The 19,304-nt window shown below is 39.1% G+C and overlaps 1 protein-coding gene and 1 pseudogene across 1 annotated transcript in view; both read left to right on the top strand.

Annotated features, from left to right (window-relative positions):
- LOC118006860 (alpha-mannosidase 2-like) overlaps positions 1 to 3,485 on the top strand; it is an 8,806-nt gene extending 5,321 nt beyond the window's left edge. Inside the window, exon 3 of the mRNA XM_034999651.1 lies at positions 694 to 3,485. Within this exon, the coding sequence (XP_034855542.1) occupies positions 694 to 915 (222 nt within the window). The 3' untranslated portion in view covers positions 916 to 3,485. The remainder of the gene's footprint in view (positions 1 to 693) is intronic.
- A 10,992-nt stretch (positions 3,486 to 14,477) lies between these two features.
- Positions 14,478 to 14,574, top strand: LOC118006861 (annotated as a pseudogene).
- Positions 14,575 to 19,304: the final 4,730 nt, after the last annotated feature.

Here is a 19,304-nt window from a genome sequence, read left to right as displayed (position 1 = left end):
TTTTTTTTTTTTTTCTGCAATATTTTTTCCTTTGTGTCCAAAAAGATTATTACCTCAGACTACTACATTGGAAACATAGAGAGCATTTGAACATTTAAAAATTTCCATTTTTACATGATTATGCCTCATTCACTCAGTTGTAGTTTTAGTTTTAGAATGAAAAAGGTGAACATAACATTTGCTAAATGAAGGAACAGCTGTAGATGCATTTCCATTCAGATACAGATTTTAAAATATATGTGATTAATTGTAAAATAAAGACAACTCAAAGTAAAAAAAATCATCAGTATTGCTTGTGAAAATGCTGAAATATTTGGTCATAATCACATTTCATCAAGAAATTTTTTCTTTGCTGTTTAGTTCCTATCAGTTTCCACTAAAATGTATTAGAAGAAAAGCAGGGCAAGAAGGAATTGAATGAAATTATTTTTCATTAGAAGCAGATGGAGGAGGGGCTTATTTATCAGGATAGTTAAGTAACACAGTAGCATTTTAAGAATTTGAATGGTAATTAAATGTTTTCTGCCTTAAACTGTTCAGTTAATGTCTACAGAAATAGTTTTATCTAGTAAAATACATACACAGTGACTAGCTTTGAGCAAATATTTTCCAACATTAAGTTCAAATTAAAAATGGTAATACATGGTTAAATTTACTCTTTTTTCCCCTATATTTTGTCTTTTGTATTTTTAGATGTTGGATGTTTACAGTCTAATTCCTTTTGACAATCCAGATGGTGGAGTTTGGAAACAAGGATTTGACATTAGCTATTTATTTAATGAATGGGACTCTAAGCCCCTTCAAGTCTTTGTGGTGCCTCATTCCCATAATGACCCAGGTAAAATTTACACTTCAAAAAAACTACAGGTTATTAAGCCCCTGTACACACAGAGTATTTTAACGAGAATCTGGTAGAGCTGATTTCTCAAGTTTTTGAGACACTATTTGCTGACTTGTTCCAGCAACGTATTCCTTTTATTTTGAGTTTTTATCAATTTATGTGCCATTCATGGATAGTACTTGTGCGATGTGAAATAGTAATAAACACAAGAAGGTCTTTGTTTTGGGGATGAAAAGTTGAATTCACTTAAGGTGCTGACTGTTCATCGTAGTTACTTCTTGTAAAATAGTGCGTGGGAGAATTATTTTGTGTTCATAAACTGTGCACTAAAAAATGCAGAATTCTCATGGGAACGTTTGAATCTTTAAAATGGAAAAGCAATGTAAAGTGGTTAAGAGCCTTGGTCAGGTGGACATGAGTGTGGAGTCCCAACCCCATGGTGTGAGACAACTTTAGGCAAGTTACAGAATGTGAAAGTAAGTATTTTCGCGGGTAGAATCAGAATAAAGTATCTACTTTATAAGATGAGTTGTAAAAGCGTGATGCATGGCCCCGGTAACTCCTGTCATTATCATTATTGTTATTATTTCATATGACAGCTTTTGTTATTTATTGGGGCTGGAGACCTTTTCCTCCAAGGTAAGGGAGAATTGCTAAAATTACAGTGGGAAATATGATTCAATGTATAGATTTGTTAGTGTGAGTACACTGGCACAGAGTAAATACTTCATGAATTCTGTTGCAGAATTTTTTGGGGAATGTACTTCAAAAGACTTCCTTTGAGGACTGACTTACACTTCTATTTGTTACTTTTCTCAATTTTTCCATTTCATCATTACTAATCAGAGGCACCATTATTCACCTAGTACTTTGAAGGTTTTTTTCTTTACTCCCAGCATTCATTTATCTCTGACTTATATCCTTTCCCATTGATTTATTGGCATATGTTCCCTTCTGTTTCTAAGACAGTAGAACTTGTTGCTTTAGGTCTGGATGGACACATGATTTGGTGAAGTTGTGTGTGTCTGTGTGTGCATACACACGTGTGCTGCTTTGGATGTGAAAGGTACTCAGACAGTTTGGATGCTGAAATGTTTGAATTTCCATAAAACTTCAAAATTCAGTATGCACAGAGGTCTGAAATATGTGAAATCAATATTATTTTGGAAATTTGTGATGAGCATATGTCACACCAGCTTCTGACTTGGTTTCTCTGTCTTTGGTCTTAATGTCTTTATCTTTTCTTACAAATACCCATCCGTCTTATTAACCTTTCCTCTTAAATGTTTTGCATCTTCTTCCTCCTTAATCTTAGCCTGTCCCTTCAAATCCAAACTCCGATGGCCAGGCATCATGGAAAGACTGCAGGGATCTGGAGCCAGGCAGAATGAGGCAGGCATCCTGGCTTGGCTGTATACTGGCCCCAAGTCCTTTGGGCACATTTGTGTGTCTGTCAAATGCAGATCATATGGTAGATCATCTTAAAGCAGGAGTTAGTTATCAAGTAAATACAAAAGGTGATGAAAATCACACGTAATTAAAATTCCTTTAGCTATTTACTTACTTGTATGCCAGATTAAATAGTACATTTGCATGTAGGGTATGTGTACTGAAAAACAGGTCTTTGTTTATATCTAGACTTAACAGTGAGGTGAGGTGCTCACACTTGATACGTGGGATCTGAGTTTGCCTGTAGGACTACAGATGATTGATTTTCTCTGTAAATCTCATTCACTCTGAAATATTCCCTTATTGAGTGAAATGGTGGCAGAGCCCCTGTAGTATTTAAATTGTTCTCTCCTTTCTTCTCTGCCAGTTCATTTCTTGTCTCTTAATTGGGTGTGTGATGTGATTCCATTGTATCCAGTTTCTTATAGGGTCGTCAATACACTTTGCAGTATGTCTTGCAAGTCCTCATGTGAACCCATTTCTCCAACCTTTTAGATTTTTTAAAGACTTTTATTGTCTCTTCCCCTTTTCTGCCATCCTCAGTTTCCACCAATCTCATTTCTTGTAATTCTAGAACACGCACGCTTAACTGTAATAATAAAATTTGTGGTTTACCAGGCAGTGTGCCAAATGTTTTATAAACATTGAGTGCTCAAAACAACCCTAGAAGGTGAGTGTCACTATTCCTGATGAAGGCGTTACCAACTTGTCAGACTTCCAGGGGCAGTAAGTGGCACCACAAGAATTCCTTGTTACTTTACCTGGACCTCCCACCTGAGTACACTCAAGGGACAGAGAACATGTGCCTCCTGTTCAGTCTGTCTCATTGCCTAGCCCAACACGTGGCATATAGTAATCGCTAAATAGAGACGAGGCCTTCCCGACCTGTCTCCATGCCCCTCTGAAGCTTCTTGAACCTTCCATACTTGCACACAGGCAGAGATGTCAACGTTTACAGCACTTCTGCTTTGTCTCCTCACTAGAATGCAAGCTCAGTGAGGGCTCACACTTTGTCTTATAACCAGCAGGTCACTGATGCCCAGAAGAGTCAGCAGCACATGGTACTGACTCATTCGGTTCAATAAAATAGTGAACCAGGGAATGTGATTCTGCAGACTCAGATGAAACATTGGACCTTGACATTCACATTTCTTTAGCTTCCCTCCATCTCTTCTTCCTGTTGTCTTATTTCTGTTCCTTAAAAAAAATATATATATATTTAAAATGTGCTTTGTAATTTTAAATACAAACAGCAGATGATAGGAAGCTCTTCAAGGGCAGGGATTACCTATGCCTTTGAGATTTTGTTTGTTTGCCTTAGGGGTTCCCGCTGTAGTTAATGTGTTGTTCCGTGGGGAGATTTCTCTAATCATTGGTCCTGACTGCTCTAAATGAATCTGTCTGTTGGTATCTTAGCAACCAGAGTTGAGTCTTTTTGTCTTAGTGAAAGATGTTAATGACCCTTACCCTCAGGCCCTCCTCCACTTGAGGAAGAAATAATAGTCTGACACTGACCTTTTATTTTTTTATTTTTTAAAGATTTCATTTATTTATTTGACAGAGAGAGACAGTGAGAGAGGGAACACAAGCAGGGGGAGTGGGAGAGGGAGAATCAGGCTTCCTGCCGAGCAGGGAGCCCGATGTGGGGCTCGATCCCAGGACCCGGCGGATTATGACCCTAGCCAAAGGCAGATGCTTAATGACTGAGCCACCCAGGCTCCCCCATGGACTTTTTGAAAGCGAAAAGGATCTTTTTTCGATTTTTGCTACCAGGCAAAATAGAGAACAGAACCGCTGGCTTTTCTTGATAATTTTCACCGCTCCTTCACAAAAGTAGAGTTTAGGTAAGCTAAATCATTCTGTGAAGAAGTAAATCATTCAGATCATGAAGAAACCTCTTTTTCAGTGGAAGAAAAGAGATAAGTGTGTGCGCAAACATTCCGAGTCAAAATGTGACTCTGTAATGGGAAATCTTTGTATAATACTCCTAAATGAATGTGCAGTTAGGCGGTTTACTTTCTAAATGAGATTTATAGAGATTTGTTTGCATTTTCTGCAGCAACAGTTTAAAACAAACTTTAGCTTAGTGGTTTGTTTCATCGGAGTTTTGTCTGTTGGGGATAGGAATGTTTGAAATAGACTTATGAAAGATTCCTATATTGAGTTTCCTAACTTTAGGAATTCTGTGGCTGTGTTTTTATATATGTAGGTGTTTTTCTTTTTGGATCGAGTTCTGATATCTCACAAGACAGATAAATTTCAAATTATGTTTCGTATTTTAATTCCTAATCATGCCTTCTTCCAGTCTATGAGGACATGTAACAATTGTCATACAGCATTTTGTATGGTTTACATGAGTTAAAACAAAATTGGAAAGGAATTGTTAAGTAAATGCTGATAACTTTGTACTGTTACACTTTTGAAAAGTTTTGAATCATAGACCATGAAATTAAATGTTAGTTGATTGATACATGTTCATGTTATATTTAATAAGCTGATTAAAACAGCACCTTTGTATCTACAATCTTAATTCTTTCCTTCCCACTACTTAAACTGCCGAAATATTTAGTTAATTTTCCTTCAAAAAAGTCACAGTGTGTAGAGAGTAGATAAGGTATACTAAATGGAAAGTTGGACCGCATATTGTTAGTTAAGCAATTTGTAAGATGAACATTAGAAAATAATCCCCCATGTGGTATGACTCTGAATCAGAGAGACCTAGGCACAAGAGCCACAGTGGAAAATCATTTTATTTTGTGCATTTGCAGTTGTTTTACAGAGTTTTTATTGATTCAAATGAGTGAGTAGGATTTTTCACTTTTTTTTAAATTAAGGAAACAGAATTTTGCATTTAGCATTATATGATAATTTGAAATGAGTGTATGTACCCTTATTCTTTTTTTTTTTTTTTTTGAAGATTTATTTATTTATTTTAGAGAGAATGGTATAAGTGGGATGAGGGGAGAGGGAGAGAGAGTCCCAGCAGACTCCCTGCTGAGCGCAGAGCCAGACTTGGGGCTCAGTCTCACGACCCCGAGATCACAACCTGAGCCCAAATTAAGAGTCACCCTTAATCGTCTGAACCATGTAGGTGCCCCTGTGTGCCCTTTTTCTTAAAAAAAAAAAAAAAAAAAAAAGCGAGAGAGAACAAAAACGTGAGGAAATCGCAGTGTGGCATTATTTTAAAGGTTTTCTGCTCATGTATTGTTCAGCACAATCAGAAGAAAAGAGTTCTGGTCAGCCATAGTTGGGTAACACCCAGTGGGTGAAAGTAGGGGAGACTTGCAACTCCATCTGCCAAAGGAACCTGCTGAGTGGAAGGAGATGGTCAGGAGAGGGCCATGTCTTTGTGGGCACAGTTTGCGGAGCACTTTGTTCTGTTTAATAATTGAGGGATAAAATGAGTTCTTCGGTTTTGGCCACTGTGATGGGAAATTTGAGTTTCTGGAGCTAAAATGCATGAGGAAGAACTGAGTGAGAACTGGTATTCATTGCCTGTCTTGTATCAGGGGAGTGTTAAGTGTGTGTTGCTTCATGTAATCCATTCTGCAACCCTTAAAACTGGTAAATTAAACCCCATTTACCAGGTGAAGACAGTGAGGCTAGGGTCGGTATACTAATGTCTTCGAGATCCATCAGTTATAAATTGGCACAGGATGGCGAATTAAAGCTCAGATTTGCCTAATTCTGAGATCTCTGTTCTTTCTACTTACCATGCTGCTTCTCAAGATATTTTATTTAGTTCAAGTGATTTGCTTGCTTTATGGGCGTTAACTAATTTGACACATTTATCTGAACCTTGGGTTGTTAATAGAGTTGCCAGATTTTTTTTTTAAAGATTTTATTTGTGGGCGCCTGGGTGGCTCAGTTGGTTAAGCGACTGCCTTCGGCTCAGGTTATGATCCTGGAGTCCCGGGATCAAGTCCCACGTCGGGCTCCCTGCTCATCAGGGAGTCTGCCTCTCTCTCTGACCCTCCCCCCTCTCATGCTCTCTCTCTCTATCTCATTCTCTCTCTCAAATAAATAAATAAAATCTTTAAAAAAAAATTTTATTTGTGGGCGCCTGGGTGGCTCAGTTGGTTAAGCGACTGCCTTCGGCTCAGGTCATGATCCCAGGGTCCTGGGATCGAGCCCCACATCGGGCTCCCGGCTCAGCGGGAAGCCTGCTTCTCCCTCTCCCACTCCCCCTGCTTGTGTTCCCTCTCTCACTGTGTCTCTCTGTCAAATAAATAAATAAAGTCTTTAAAAAAATTTTAATTAAAAAAACCAAAATTTTATACAGTTCCACATCTAGGAATTTATTCTACAAAAGTTTATCAAGATCTTAATTCACAGATGTTCACTGCAGCATTATTTGCAATAGCACAATATTGAAAGGAACCTAAATGTCAATCAATAGGGTACTGGTTAAAGAAAATATCATATATTCACAGAGTAGAGCTATGTGCATTGACATGGAAAGGTTTTCAAGATTCAGAATAGTCTGATATAAATAGTACCCACTACTAGTTTGCAAAGACTTTTATTTTTTTAAAAAGTTCAGAACGGTATAGATAAGAAAGCTTTTATAGTGGTTGCTCTGGGGAAGCAGGGAGGTTTGGGATTAGCAGAAAGAGGGAGATTTTTGCTTTCTTAGTTTATGCCCTTCTAAACCACTTGGCTTTTTCTTTGTATGCATGTATTATTCATATTTTTAAGAACAAAGAAAATTAAGTGAGATGTCATTTTTAGTAATCGAGTTAGTGAAGTGTTTTGGTTTTGTTTATTTTTTTTCAAGATTTTATTTATTTATTTGACAGAGAGAGAGACACAGCGAGAGAGGGAACACAAGCAGGGGGAGTGGGAGAGGGAGAAGCAGGCTTCCCGTGAAGCAGGGAGCCCGATGTGGGGCTCGATCCCAGGACTCTGGGATCATGACCTGAGCCGAAGGCAGACGCCCAATGACTGAGCCACCCAGGCGCCCCTGGTTTTATTTATTTTTTGTAATGACAATACTTTATGCAGGAAAAGATGGGAAATGGATTTCCCTACATCACTAGTGGCATTGTAAATTGCTATAGTCCTTTTGGAAAGTGTTTGATAATATGTAGCAAAAGCCTTAAGTAGTCATATCTTTTAATGCTGTACAATTTCGTAAAAATCTAACTGAAGGGAATCTGTCCCACATGTGCAAAGTGCTTTATATATAAAGGTATCAATCAAATTACTATTTTAAATGTTCCCAAATTAGAATTAACTTAAATATCCAATAATATATTAAAGAACATCCACAGAAAGTTAATATCTAAATATTTAAAATGATATTTACAGATTTTGTTACAAGATAAACATGTTTAAGGTGTCACATTAAGAGAAAAAATTATTTTAAAACAGAAAAAAATGTATATCGGCTGTTAGATATAATGTATAGAATGATTATAATCATGTTAAAAAATATTCCTAGAAAAAAAATACTAACAACAAAATGCTCCTAATGGCGGGCAGAACTTTTTCCTCCCCTGGTTTTCTATTTTTTCCAGGTTATCTGTAACAAACATTTCTTATGTTATAAGAGAAAAAAATAACTGTCCTATAAAGAAGGAAATGATGCACCTTTGTTATGATTTGTTCATAGTCAACCTATGCTGATGTTATATTGATCTACCAGTTTAATTCCTAAATTAAATGCTCATTGGCCATTTCTAAAAACTGACTATAGCATTTTGCCAAGGACCAATCATCAAACCTGTTGACTTTTATTATCCCAAGATACTAATTGCTTATTACCAAGTGCCACTAGTTTTGTCTTCTAAATATTTATTGACATCACCTCTCCTTTTCTTACTGCCTGCCCCTACTGTTGGCCCTGGCTAAAGCTTTTATCCTGACCACTCTCTCAGCTTCATTCTTGTTTCCTCCCATTTTATCCTGCACTCTGCCTTGAGAGTAATCTTCTTACAACCCTGACCTACCACATGATTGATTTGCTTAAGCCTCTCCGTGGCTTTTATGGCTCAAGAGCCATAAGAGTTCATGTTCCTTGGTGAGCTTGCAAGGTCCTCCTGACTTGACCCCTGTCTACATGTCTCCATCTCACTTCCAGCTCTAAGAATACATACGTCGTCTCTGAGGTCACACCGCCACTTCATATCTCCTTGACTTTGTTCACACTGTTGCTTCAGTTTGGAACCCTCCTTACCTGCTAATACTCCACATTCCTCAAGTGTCAGCTCCTCCAAGGAGACTTCTCTGACCCAGTAGGCTGAGTAGCCCCCCCTCCTGGTTCACACACACACACACACAACTGCTTCCCCAAAGTAAACAGATCAATATCACTTGTATGTTTCAAGTAAACAGATCAATATCACTTATATGTTTCTAAAGGGCTTTCATATGTAATAACACCTGTAACCCTCATAATAACCCTGTGAAGTAGGCAAGAAATATATACTCCCTATTGTATGGACAAGAAATGCAAGATTCGAGGAAAATATACTTGGCTGTGGTGACACAGTGCATAGGGTGGAGTCAAGACCAGTACCTAGGTGTTCAGATCTCTTTTCTTTCAAACTTGCGTCCTCAGCTGCTAAGATTAAAGAGGTGTACGTGGAGAGGCCGAGGAGTTAGTAGGGAGAAGGAGGATCTAGCTGGTGGAGAATCTTGAGAACTAGTCTAGGGAGCTATTTTGGCTAGTTAACCACCATTTACTGAATATCCACTCCATTCCAGATTTGGTGCTAGTCATTCCATGCAAATTGCCTTGCGTAGTGGTTAAGAGCCAGACTCCAGAGCTCAATACCTGGTTTGAATCCCGGCCCTGCTATACCATCCAATTCTCAAAACATTCACATTTTATGTATGAAAAAACTGAGGTCCATATAGGTTAAGTTGCCCAAAGCCACATAGCTAGTAAATGGTAGAGATAGTTCAAGTCCAAGTCTGTCTGATGCCCTTTCTTTCTTTCTTTCTTTCTTTCTTTCTTTCTTTCTTTTTTTTAAGATTTATTTATTCATTTGAGAGAGAGAGAGAGGCAGAGAGTGAAAGCAGGGGGAGAGGCATAGGAAGAGGGAGAAGCAGACTCCCTGTTGAGCAGGGGCTCGATCCCAGGACCTGGAGATCATGACCTGAGCCAAAGGCAGATGCCCAAGCGTCTGAGCCACCCAGGCGCCCCTGATGCCCTTTCTACTACATATAAGACCCAAGTGGCTAAGAGAAGAGATTGGGCTTTGGGGCATAAAGTCATCGGTCCATACTTTCTGGTGATGAGATCTTGAGAGTTGCTTGACCTTCTCAGTAGCAGTTCCTGTAGCTCAAAGTGGTAGAACCTACCTGCAGCAGCACGGTACCCGGCATGTGTGAAGGGACCACATATGTTGATTCTGTTTCTTATGCCACTGCATTGCTGAGGGACACAATGGAAAGATATTCGTGGAAACTCTTCTTGGCAGCTGTGTAGAAGGACTGGGGTAAAGGAGGCAAGGGGCTGTTCAACAACCTGGATGTGAGGTTGCGAGAACTTGGTGGAGGATGCTGGCTTTGGCAGGAGTGCAGGGGAGGAAAGAAACACTGAGCTCCCAGGTGAGAAAGTGGGAATTGTGAGTGTGGTTGCTAGAAGCTTTAGGGTCCTGCTAATTCTGATGCCTTACATTCTATTTTATCCTTTTCGATTCTATAAATGGTATGTGTTTTTAGAGAAATATATGTTCCATCAAACATTTTAGCATTGTATTTTTAAAGGCTATCAATAAATCTCAGTAATGACAATGATTTCTACTAACTTCATTTCATGATCCAAGTCTTGAACTTTTAATCTATGTTATTGATGAAATTAATATGAATTACGGATTTTTTTAAAAGTAGGCTCCACGCCCCCTGCAGGGCTTGAACTCACAACCCTGAGATCAAGACCTGAGATCAAGAGTCAAATGCTCTACTGACTGAACTACCCAGGTGCCCCAATTATGGATACTTTTTAACCCAACTGAAGAAGGGGAGATTCAGTTAAGATTTAAAAACCCGTCAAATACCATATAACAGCCTTCAACCAGAAATCCACATCTGTCAAATGGAATCATGGTGTAACAAAAACTCAGCCAGACATAGTCTACAAGGTCCAAGCAGGGAGAAATAATGCCCAGTAAACGTTAAGAATTGATGGCTAAATGCATTATGTCCCAAACATATGCTGGATTCAAACCCTTTCTCCCTTGAAGGTCAGGAATCATTTCATGGAAGCTAAGGTTGCAATTTAGGAAAAGAAAAAAAATTAAGGGATACAGTTATTTTCACTGAAGCAGAACAAAAGAATTGTTAAATCGGCGTGGTTTCTTCCCCTAACATGTACACTCTCAAAATGAATCAGCTAATAAGGTCTGTTCAGTAAGACTAGATAAGCAATACATTATCTGGCACATTTATTATGAAAAGTGATTGTTACCTAGACTAGCAGGGAAGAAGACATGTTGTGTAGGGATTGACATAGACAATTTGTTGTAACCAGACTAACAAAACCCTGTTATTAAGGGGTATAATGTGAGAGACTGAACATACAGCAGGACAATGGCCAGACCATATATAAAAATAGAGCTCCGATCCCCAGCCTGCAGCATCCTGCCCACAAGACCAGCTCCTTATCTACAATAAACCACCCAGCAATCCAGCCCGCTGTAAGTCAGACCTGCACAATGCCAGATTGCTATCTCTAGTAACAATCCGGGAAGCTCAATAATAACTTCTATAACAACTGGCCCCAAATGGCCAGGACATGATTAATGACTGGCAGCCTCCCTAAATTTTGTTGCTGCTTCTAACTTAGGACTCTAACAAGAGAGCACCAATAAGTGCCCTCTTTCTAGTTAGCCTGTCTACAGCTTCCCTAAGCCAACAGCCTCCAGTCAGGGCACACCGGAAGCCTTCTTCTTTCCACTATAAAGCTTTCCCACCTCGCCGCCTGCCTTTGCATCTCTGCCAAAATGCAAGTGACGGCGGTTGACTGTCTTGCTATATAGCAAGCTGAGAATATACAGCATTTGCTTTTTATTTTTTTTAATTTGGTTAGTCTTCATTTATTTTTATCCTTGAGAACATAGAAATAATGGTAGAACTCTTGGTTTTAATGGTGCTAAAAAAACAAAATTCAATGGAGTATATTTTAAAGATCTTCTTGGCGTTATTCAACAGTTCATGAATTGAGCAGCATTCCATCTAGCTGATAGAAAGGAGGTCCAAAGTGCTCTATAAAATGGAAGACTCTTGTAGGCAGGAGGTGGGACAAGGAAGTTATTCCAGCAAAGAGCTGGTTATTTCAGACAGGGTGGCTTTGGGGGATAGCAGGGGTCTATCAGGTGGATTACCTCACTGGTGCTGGCCAGGTCATTCCAGACTGACTAGTTAAGATTACATTCCTGGGAGAGGCTGAAACTGCATTTAGATTAGGCACTAAGTCTTGTTTTGGTAATATGGGCTTAACACAAGGGACTCTATTTGGGGCCAGTTGTTTCTTTTTTTAAAAATAGTGTCAACATAAGACACTTTTGACGTCAGCAGCAATTGTGAATTACACAGTTACAGACTATTAGCACAGAGCAGGGTAGGTATGGGGAGGATATAAACAAGGAATGTAGAATTTGGATAAAAAGTAGTCTTACCGGGGTGCCTGGGTGGCTCAGTCTGTTAAGGGTTTGCCTTCAGCTCAGGTCATGATCTCAGGGTCCTGGGTTCGAGTCCCACGTGGGGCTCCCCACTCATTGGGGAGTCTGCTTGTCCCTCTCCCTCTCCTTCTGCCCCTTCCCCCACTCATGCTCACTCTCTCTCTCTCTCCCCTCTCAAATTAATTAATTCATTAATTTTTTTTAAAAAAGGTAGCCACACAGAAAAAGGCATCAGATATACATTTTCTCTTTCCAAACACATTTCCTTTCCTTTCAGAATAAGCTGCATATGCAACATTGTTAGTCATGAACAGGCCCAGTACTACTGTTTCCTTTGTTCACTTCTCCATCAACTTCTTCTGTTTCCTGGTGTTGCCTTCTTTTCTTCAGCCAGCTTGATATAAGCCTTTTGCTTTGATCAAAACGAGCATCTTTCCCACCATATACTTGACTAGGCTGCAGGACCAGCTACGTAATTTGCAGGGCCTGGCACACAATGCAAATGTGAGGTCAGGCCCCTAGTTCAAAAATTATGAAGAATTTCTAAACCGTGGGGTTGCCTGGGTGGCTCAGTTAAGAGTCCAACTCTTGGTTTTGGCTCAGGTCATGATCAAGGTCCTGAGATCGAGCCTCACGTCAGGTTCCGCGCTCAGCACAGAGTCTGCTTGTCCCTCTCCCTCTGCTCCTCTTCTCTCTCTCAATCTCATTGATTGATTGATAAAAATAAATTAAGAATCAAAAAATTAAAAAAGAATTTCTAAACAGTGACAGCAGAGCAGTAAGCCAAATGTGAGACCCTTCAGAATGTAGGACCCATGGGGTGCTTGGGTGGCTCAGTCGTTAAGCGTCTGCCTTCAGGTCATGATCACAGGGTCCTGGGATCAAGCCCCACGTCGGGCTCCCTGCTCCACGGGAAGCCTGTTTCTCCCTCTCCCACTCCCCCTGCTTGTGTTCCCTCTCTCTCTGTGTCTCTCTCTGTCAAATAAATAAATAAATAAAATCTTTAAAAACAAAAAGAAAGAATGTAGGACCCTAGGGAGGGAAGACTGTCTCTACACTCTCTCTGGTCTGCTTTTACTGCACTTTGCCAACTCTGAGACTTGAGGTCCTAAAGCCTAAGCACTTGGGGCCCGCAAATGGGCTTTCGGCGGCGGCCAGAAGGTCAGAGCAAGGCCAGGCTAATGTGTTCTTTTTCAGAAAAAGCAGAAATCTGTTAATGATAGATAAAAATTAGATACTTGAAGTTTGTAAACTGGGTTAAATTAATCATTAGATAGTGTGCTATTTGCTGAAAATAAAAAAAACACACATTGACTAGCAAGTGGCCACATTCCTTTTTTTTGTGCAGTGTGTTGAGGCTGTTCTATCGCACGACAAAGAAGGGATAGCAGGAAAGCCGTGCAGATGGAAACGGGATTCTTGCTCTCTTCTTACTATCGAGTCAGGTGTTTTCGTTTTTGTTTTGTTTTTTAATTAGAAACAATGAACCTGTGCTGTCCCATGGTTTCAGCAAACCCATCGTCAGCAGTGGAGATCCAGTAATGTCTGTAAATATTATCAAACCAAAAAAAAAAAAAAAATCCATTATTCACCCTCTTCTGGAAAATTTATTGCCATAAAGTTTAGGGCAGATAATTCCGTGGAAGGCTTGAAAGTTTTTCAGAACAATATTTAACTAGGATTACATTCTATAAAATGAAACTAAAACGTTAGGTTAAATTATGTCACGTGTAAAACCCAAGCACCCTTGCACTCCACCCTGACTTTTCTATCATCAGAAGCTGGGGATTCCTGGCTTTTTTAGGGCATGTTTGTACTTCTTTTACCCTTGTTTAGGATATCAGGCCACTGGAGGCTAAGGCCACTTACCACATCTGGCTATGTCTTGTCACGTGGGCACATATTCACATAGAACCAAGTTCAAGTCCCTCTGTAAGACATGTAAAGGAACCAACATAGGGGAAAGAGCTCACAGACTCCGGCTGGACTCCTGGTGCTGTCACCGACTAGTCTTATGACCATGAAAAAAAAATCACATCATCTGTCTGAGCCTGTTTTCTCCTCTATAAAGCTGGGAAGTAATAGACTGGTCAGAAGGACCCAGTAAGATACATGTAGGGCCTGGCACAGAAAAGGGGTAGCAGTAAGACTCAGTAGCCCTCCCTGTGCTTCCCCACCTCCAAATCTGTTCCAGTCTAATTTTCCGTGACACAGCCTTCCAGTTCCGCCAGGCTATTACTCATTGCCCCCTGAACATTGTTACACAATCCTGCCTTTTCTTTAATCTTCTCCTCAGTCTAGAGGACCTTCCCTGGCAGTCCTCATCTAGCTAAATCCTACTCATCCTGGACAATTCAACCCAAGCCTCACTGCTTCTCGGCAGCCTTCCCAGGACATTCTGCATGCATTCCCAAAGCACCAAGCACTGTTGTCTGTTGTGGGGTCAGTACTCCACACTGCTCCAGAGCTTTCCCATGCTGTCTTATCTTCCCAAAGATGCTGTAAGCTGCTTGAGGGCAAGGATAGGCCCTTAGTTGCCTTTGTATCTCCCACAAAGAAAGACTATACTTTCAGGGATCATTTCTATAGTTTGTATCTCCCACAAAGAGGATTCCTGTGTGATACCCATGACAAGTCTCAGTAATTACATGCTGAGCGCATGAATGAGTGCTGTGTCATATTGCGTTTTGTTAAATTATACATATATGCCTGGGGCTTGAAATGTGAGAAAATGACACGGCTATTTCTCCTCCTTCTGATGTAGATTGCTTTTTAAAATATTATCTTTTTTTATATATGTATATGGTATTTCTTCTCCAATATTTCAATATACCACTTAAAATCTGACCTGAAAAAAAGTATTAAAGTTGTGTTTTAAATGGAAGAAAAACGCACCAGCTATGACTAATGTCTTCAATTTATAGTATGTCCAATTTGGAGAAGACCATGCTTTCTCATAAGGTTGCATGACTGCGAACAAAAACATTTTCAGCCACAGGATGTGTTTTGGAAGAATTTAGCCCTTTATTAGACTAGGAAAAAAGTGAAAAGAAAAAAATCCAGAGACACAGCTTTCCTTGATACACATCTTACCCTACATAGAGAAGGCACTCAGATATTTGTCAAATTGAATGATTTCTCCTCATAGAATGTTTGGTGGGAGGCAGAAAGTAGATCGGAGCATTCTCAATAAAAATGATTCATTCTAAGTCTGGATATTGCATCCTTGTTAATTACGTAGATATTGCCAACTATTGAGTATTAGCACCGAGGATGATTAACGGGGATGAGTGACAGATGACATGTATTTCTACTACCATTATTCTGGATTAAATAATCGATACAAAGAGACCTGTACATCAGCCACTTTCTAATACTTGTGCTAGCCCTTTGGGGGTGGAGTAATGGTGAAGAGTCCTCCAAATGAATCCTGAGCGCTAGAGCTCCAGGTAATTTGTTGACTGCAGAAGAAATAAGAGTCAAAGGTGGATAATAGGTGACACTGGTGAATATCTCAAATTTACAACTGTGTGTCAGCAGTCTTTTCTACTATCAAATATGACAGTATAAAACCTGGCCCAGGCCAAGATGTTGTGTGAGTCTAAGTTAAGAACAAATTGAGCACGTTCTCTTTACACAAAAATACCACTTGAAAATTTAGGAACTGTAACTTATCAAATAGTTCAATATGAAAGTTTAAACTCCAGGTTGTGCAACAATTCAAATTTTTATTTTTAAATGTGGGGGGAGGGCAAAAAGACAACCCTGTTTTCTGTGTTAACCTAAGAAGAACGAATTTTAAATTCTAAACTCCTATTTTGTTCCTTACCTGGAGGACTCATTTTGCAACTCAAATAGAAGATGTGAGAATTAAGATCTACGAAACAAAGTTTTGAATCAATCATCAGAAGCAAAACATTGTTTTCAAGGACAGGAATGAGTTCTGACATTTTAATTACAAGCTAAGTGGAAAGTTTGAGAGTAGAATGTGAGCTCTGAAAATTATTATTATGTTGTCTTTAGGATTAATAACTATAAAATGTCAGTTTTGAGTGGTAATGGTAAATTACAAAGAAAAACTTATGGAACTCCTTTTTATTTCCTGATGTACCATGAGTATTCATCACAATTTACGTGATTAAAAATACCCAAACAGTGGAAAAATACAGAGACATTGATTTTTTTGAGACATTTTTTTAATGGATTGTATAAATATAAGGCAGCTTTTCCTTAGCAATTCAGAAGATGCTCATCATACCATTTTTGATATTTGTAATATCAAAAAACTGGAAGAGACCTTAGTATTGAGCAATATGAGAATGAGTAAGTAAACTATGGTACATTCAAGTAGTGGACTACACAATTATTGAAAATTATACACATATAAAGATAGTATCACAGATTTAAAAATACAGTTGATGTAAGGTTTTTAATTCTATATATGCAAACATTAATGTATGCTGACTACAAACATATAGACAAATGCATCAGAGAAAATAATGGAAAGGAACGTACAGGAATGATTACAGAATTTATATTTAGGTGGTGAGATTATGGATTTTTCTTTATTTTTCCAAATCTCGTGTAATGTTTTCAATTCTATTTATGATTTTTAAAAATTAGTTTCTATTTGTAAAGACCTATCATCTGCTGTGGTATATTCATTTTTGCCAATGAATTGCCAATTTCCGATCATTGTTTTACTTACAAAAATAGCAACAGAGAGTTCAACCTAACACTGTGTTATCACTGTCCAACTAACAAAACGAATCCTTTTTTTTTTAAAGATTTTATTTATTTGAGAGAGCACGCACTTGCACACGAGTGGGGGAGGGGCAGAGGGAGAAGCAGACTCCCCACCGAGCAGGGAGAACAATGTGGGGCTCGATCCCAGGACCCTGAGATCAGGACCTGAGCCAAAGGCAGCCGCTAAACTGACTGAGTCATCCAGGCGCCCCTAAACAAATCCTTTTCTCAAATAAAAGTTGCTAATGTCTATTTTAAACTGTTCCTTAAGCTTCAAAACAGAGTCTAACTTTTTGAAAATTTTTAGTTAAGTTACTTGAAACTAAATTCCTTGAAAATCATGTTTGAATCGGCAACTCCAAAATACAGACCTTTCCGATTTTTAAGAAAACCAACTCAGCCCAGGCTGTTCTGAGCTGATACAAGGCTATTGTCATTGTATCTATTTTTTCATCTCTGCAATTAAGTGTCATGTTCATTTTTAAATTATTCAGTGGCCAGTATAAAGTAAAACATTCATAATTTAATAAGTAAATTTGCTTCTAACCTGTGCCGGGAATGACATTTAAATTGCTTCATACTCTGATTACTAAAAGATAATTAGTCCTCTAAATATTACTGTAATGAAAACCATGGGGTTTAATGAACCATACACATTCAAATCAAACAGAATCTTTAATTCTTTACTGAATATTTAAGTTCAGCATAAAAATTGTTTAATGATTGGTTAGAATTTTATTTTTTTTAAGATTTATTTATTTATTTATTTATTTATTTGAGAGAGCAAGAATGAGAGAGAGAGAGAGAGAGAGAGAGAGAGAGAGAGAGAGCACATGAGGTGGGGCAGGGTCAGAGGGAGAAACAGACCCCCTGCTGAGCAGGGAGCCTGACGCGGGACTCGATCCCGGAACTCCAGGATCATGACCTGAGCCGAAGGCAGTCGCTTAACCAACTGAGCCACCCAGGCGCCCCGGTTAGAATTTTAAAAAGTAGGTTAGGGCAAGCCAGGCCAGAAAAATGTGAAGCAAACTTAAATGTACTCATAGGAATTTGTAATAGCAGTCACTGAAAAGAGTTGAACAACGCAGATTTGAGGAGAAGACAGACTTCCCCTTGGCTGTACAATTGCCATTGCAAGTGTTCAGTATTAAGAATCATTGTTTCTGAATTTAAGAGAAGTATTTTACAGTCCTCTATGGCATATTTGTCAGTAGAGTATAGAAATATGGACTCCTTTAGATTTCTTTTATAGCCTTAACAATATTACCATTAAAATAGAAATAAGCCGACTTAAACGAACTTGAACTTTGAACAACACCCAAACTAACAAAAGAACTTATAATTGATTTTTTTCTTTTCTTTTCTTTTTTAGAGAAAAGATGTTGGGAGTTTAGTGCATATTTGTTATAAACATGGAGTTTGGAGTCAGACCAGCCTGAGTTTGAACTCCAGACACTGGAGTTTCTCCCCTGTAGGAATATAGCACAGCCTCACTGATCCTTTACAGGTTTCAATGTAATAATGTAATTCAGTGTTGGGAGCACAATAAGCACATCAGAAACACCAGCCCAGCTTCTACTGTTATCATCAAATACTGATTTATTGAAGAATTCCTGTTCCTTCGGACGACCCGAAGATTTAGAATTTATTTAAGGAAACAAAAAACTTTGAGAAGCTGATAGGTCTAATTCTGCTCTTGTGCAGATGTGATGGAAAGGATTTTACAGCAATCTCTCCCAGGAAGTCTCTGGAAATTTAACTGAGACTCTCCGTCGTAAGTTGGTTAGGGCTATGCTCTCAAAATCCTGGCCCGGTGGATCCTCTAACGCTCTCATGGGGCTGTAGTTTAGGTCTGCCCTTATTCTGGAAGCAAAAATGCATTTTTCTTCTGGGGAATTGTCCTTCCCCGCTGCATGCAGTTTTGGTGGGACTGTTAGTGAAGCTGCAGGGCATTCCCCAGCCACGGGATGGGCATGTGATCCACCTGGACCAATCAGACTCTTGTGACATTTGCACTGCTCGAGAGTGAAAGACCCACTATTGGGAAATGATGGCACTGATTTATTCCAACCGTGAGCAGGCTCTCAATCTTTTCCTATCCTCTAGATTCTTGGTGCTATTCAAGTTTCTGTTGTTTTGAGGGCCTGGTTCTTCATTTTTTCCTTAAGTTTTATGAGCTGTCTCATATCCTTCCCTAAGTTTTTTGGGGGTTTTTTTGTTTTTTGTTTTTTTCCCTGAGATAGCAGATTAGCATGTGTTGCTTGTACCCTGAGGATCTGGATAGATTCAGCACTTGTCACTCTGGGCCATAATTGACAGTTTACTTATCCATCCTCCCCTAGCTTCTTGGGGATGCTCCTTGGGAATAGAAACTATGACTACTGACACATGGCATGGTCAGTGGAGGGACCAACATATTGTTTTGTTAGGAGCAGAAATCAACCACAATCTTCTATTTGCAATAGGAAGTTCTGTGTTCAGCTAGTTTTCAGGTCATCTTCATGATACTTAAAATTGTCGGGACAATTGAATAGCATTTAAAAGTATGTGACCTTTGCCCAACTGCAGATTCTCCCCTCCCCCGCATTCATGCCCCCCCCCAGCAAATATTCGGAAAGATAACAAAAGTAACCAGCTGA

Source organism: Mirounga leonina, unplaced genomic scaffold (assembly GCF_011800145.1).
Source record: "Mirounga leonina isolate KUSES-001 unplaced genomic scaffold, KU_Mleo_1.0 Mir_99861, whole genome shotgun sequence".
NCBI lineage: Eukaryota > Metazoa > Chordata > Mammalia > Carnivora > Phocidae > Mirounga > Mirounga leonina.
Note: the sequence above shows the minus strand (reverse complement) of the source record. Positions and strands in the feature narration are given on the sequence as shown.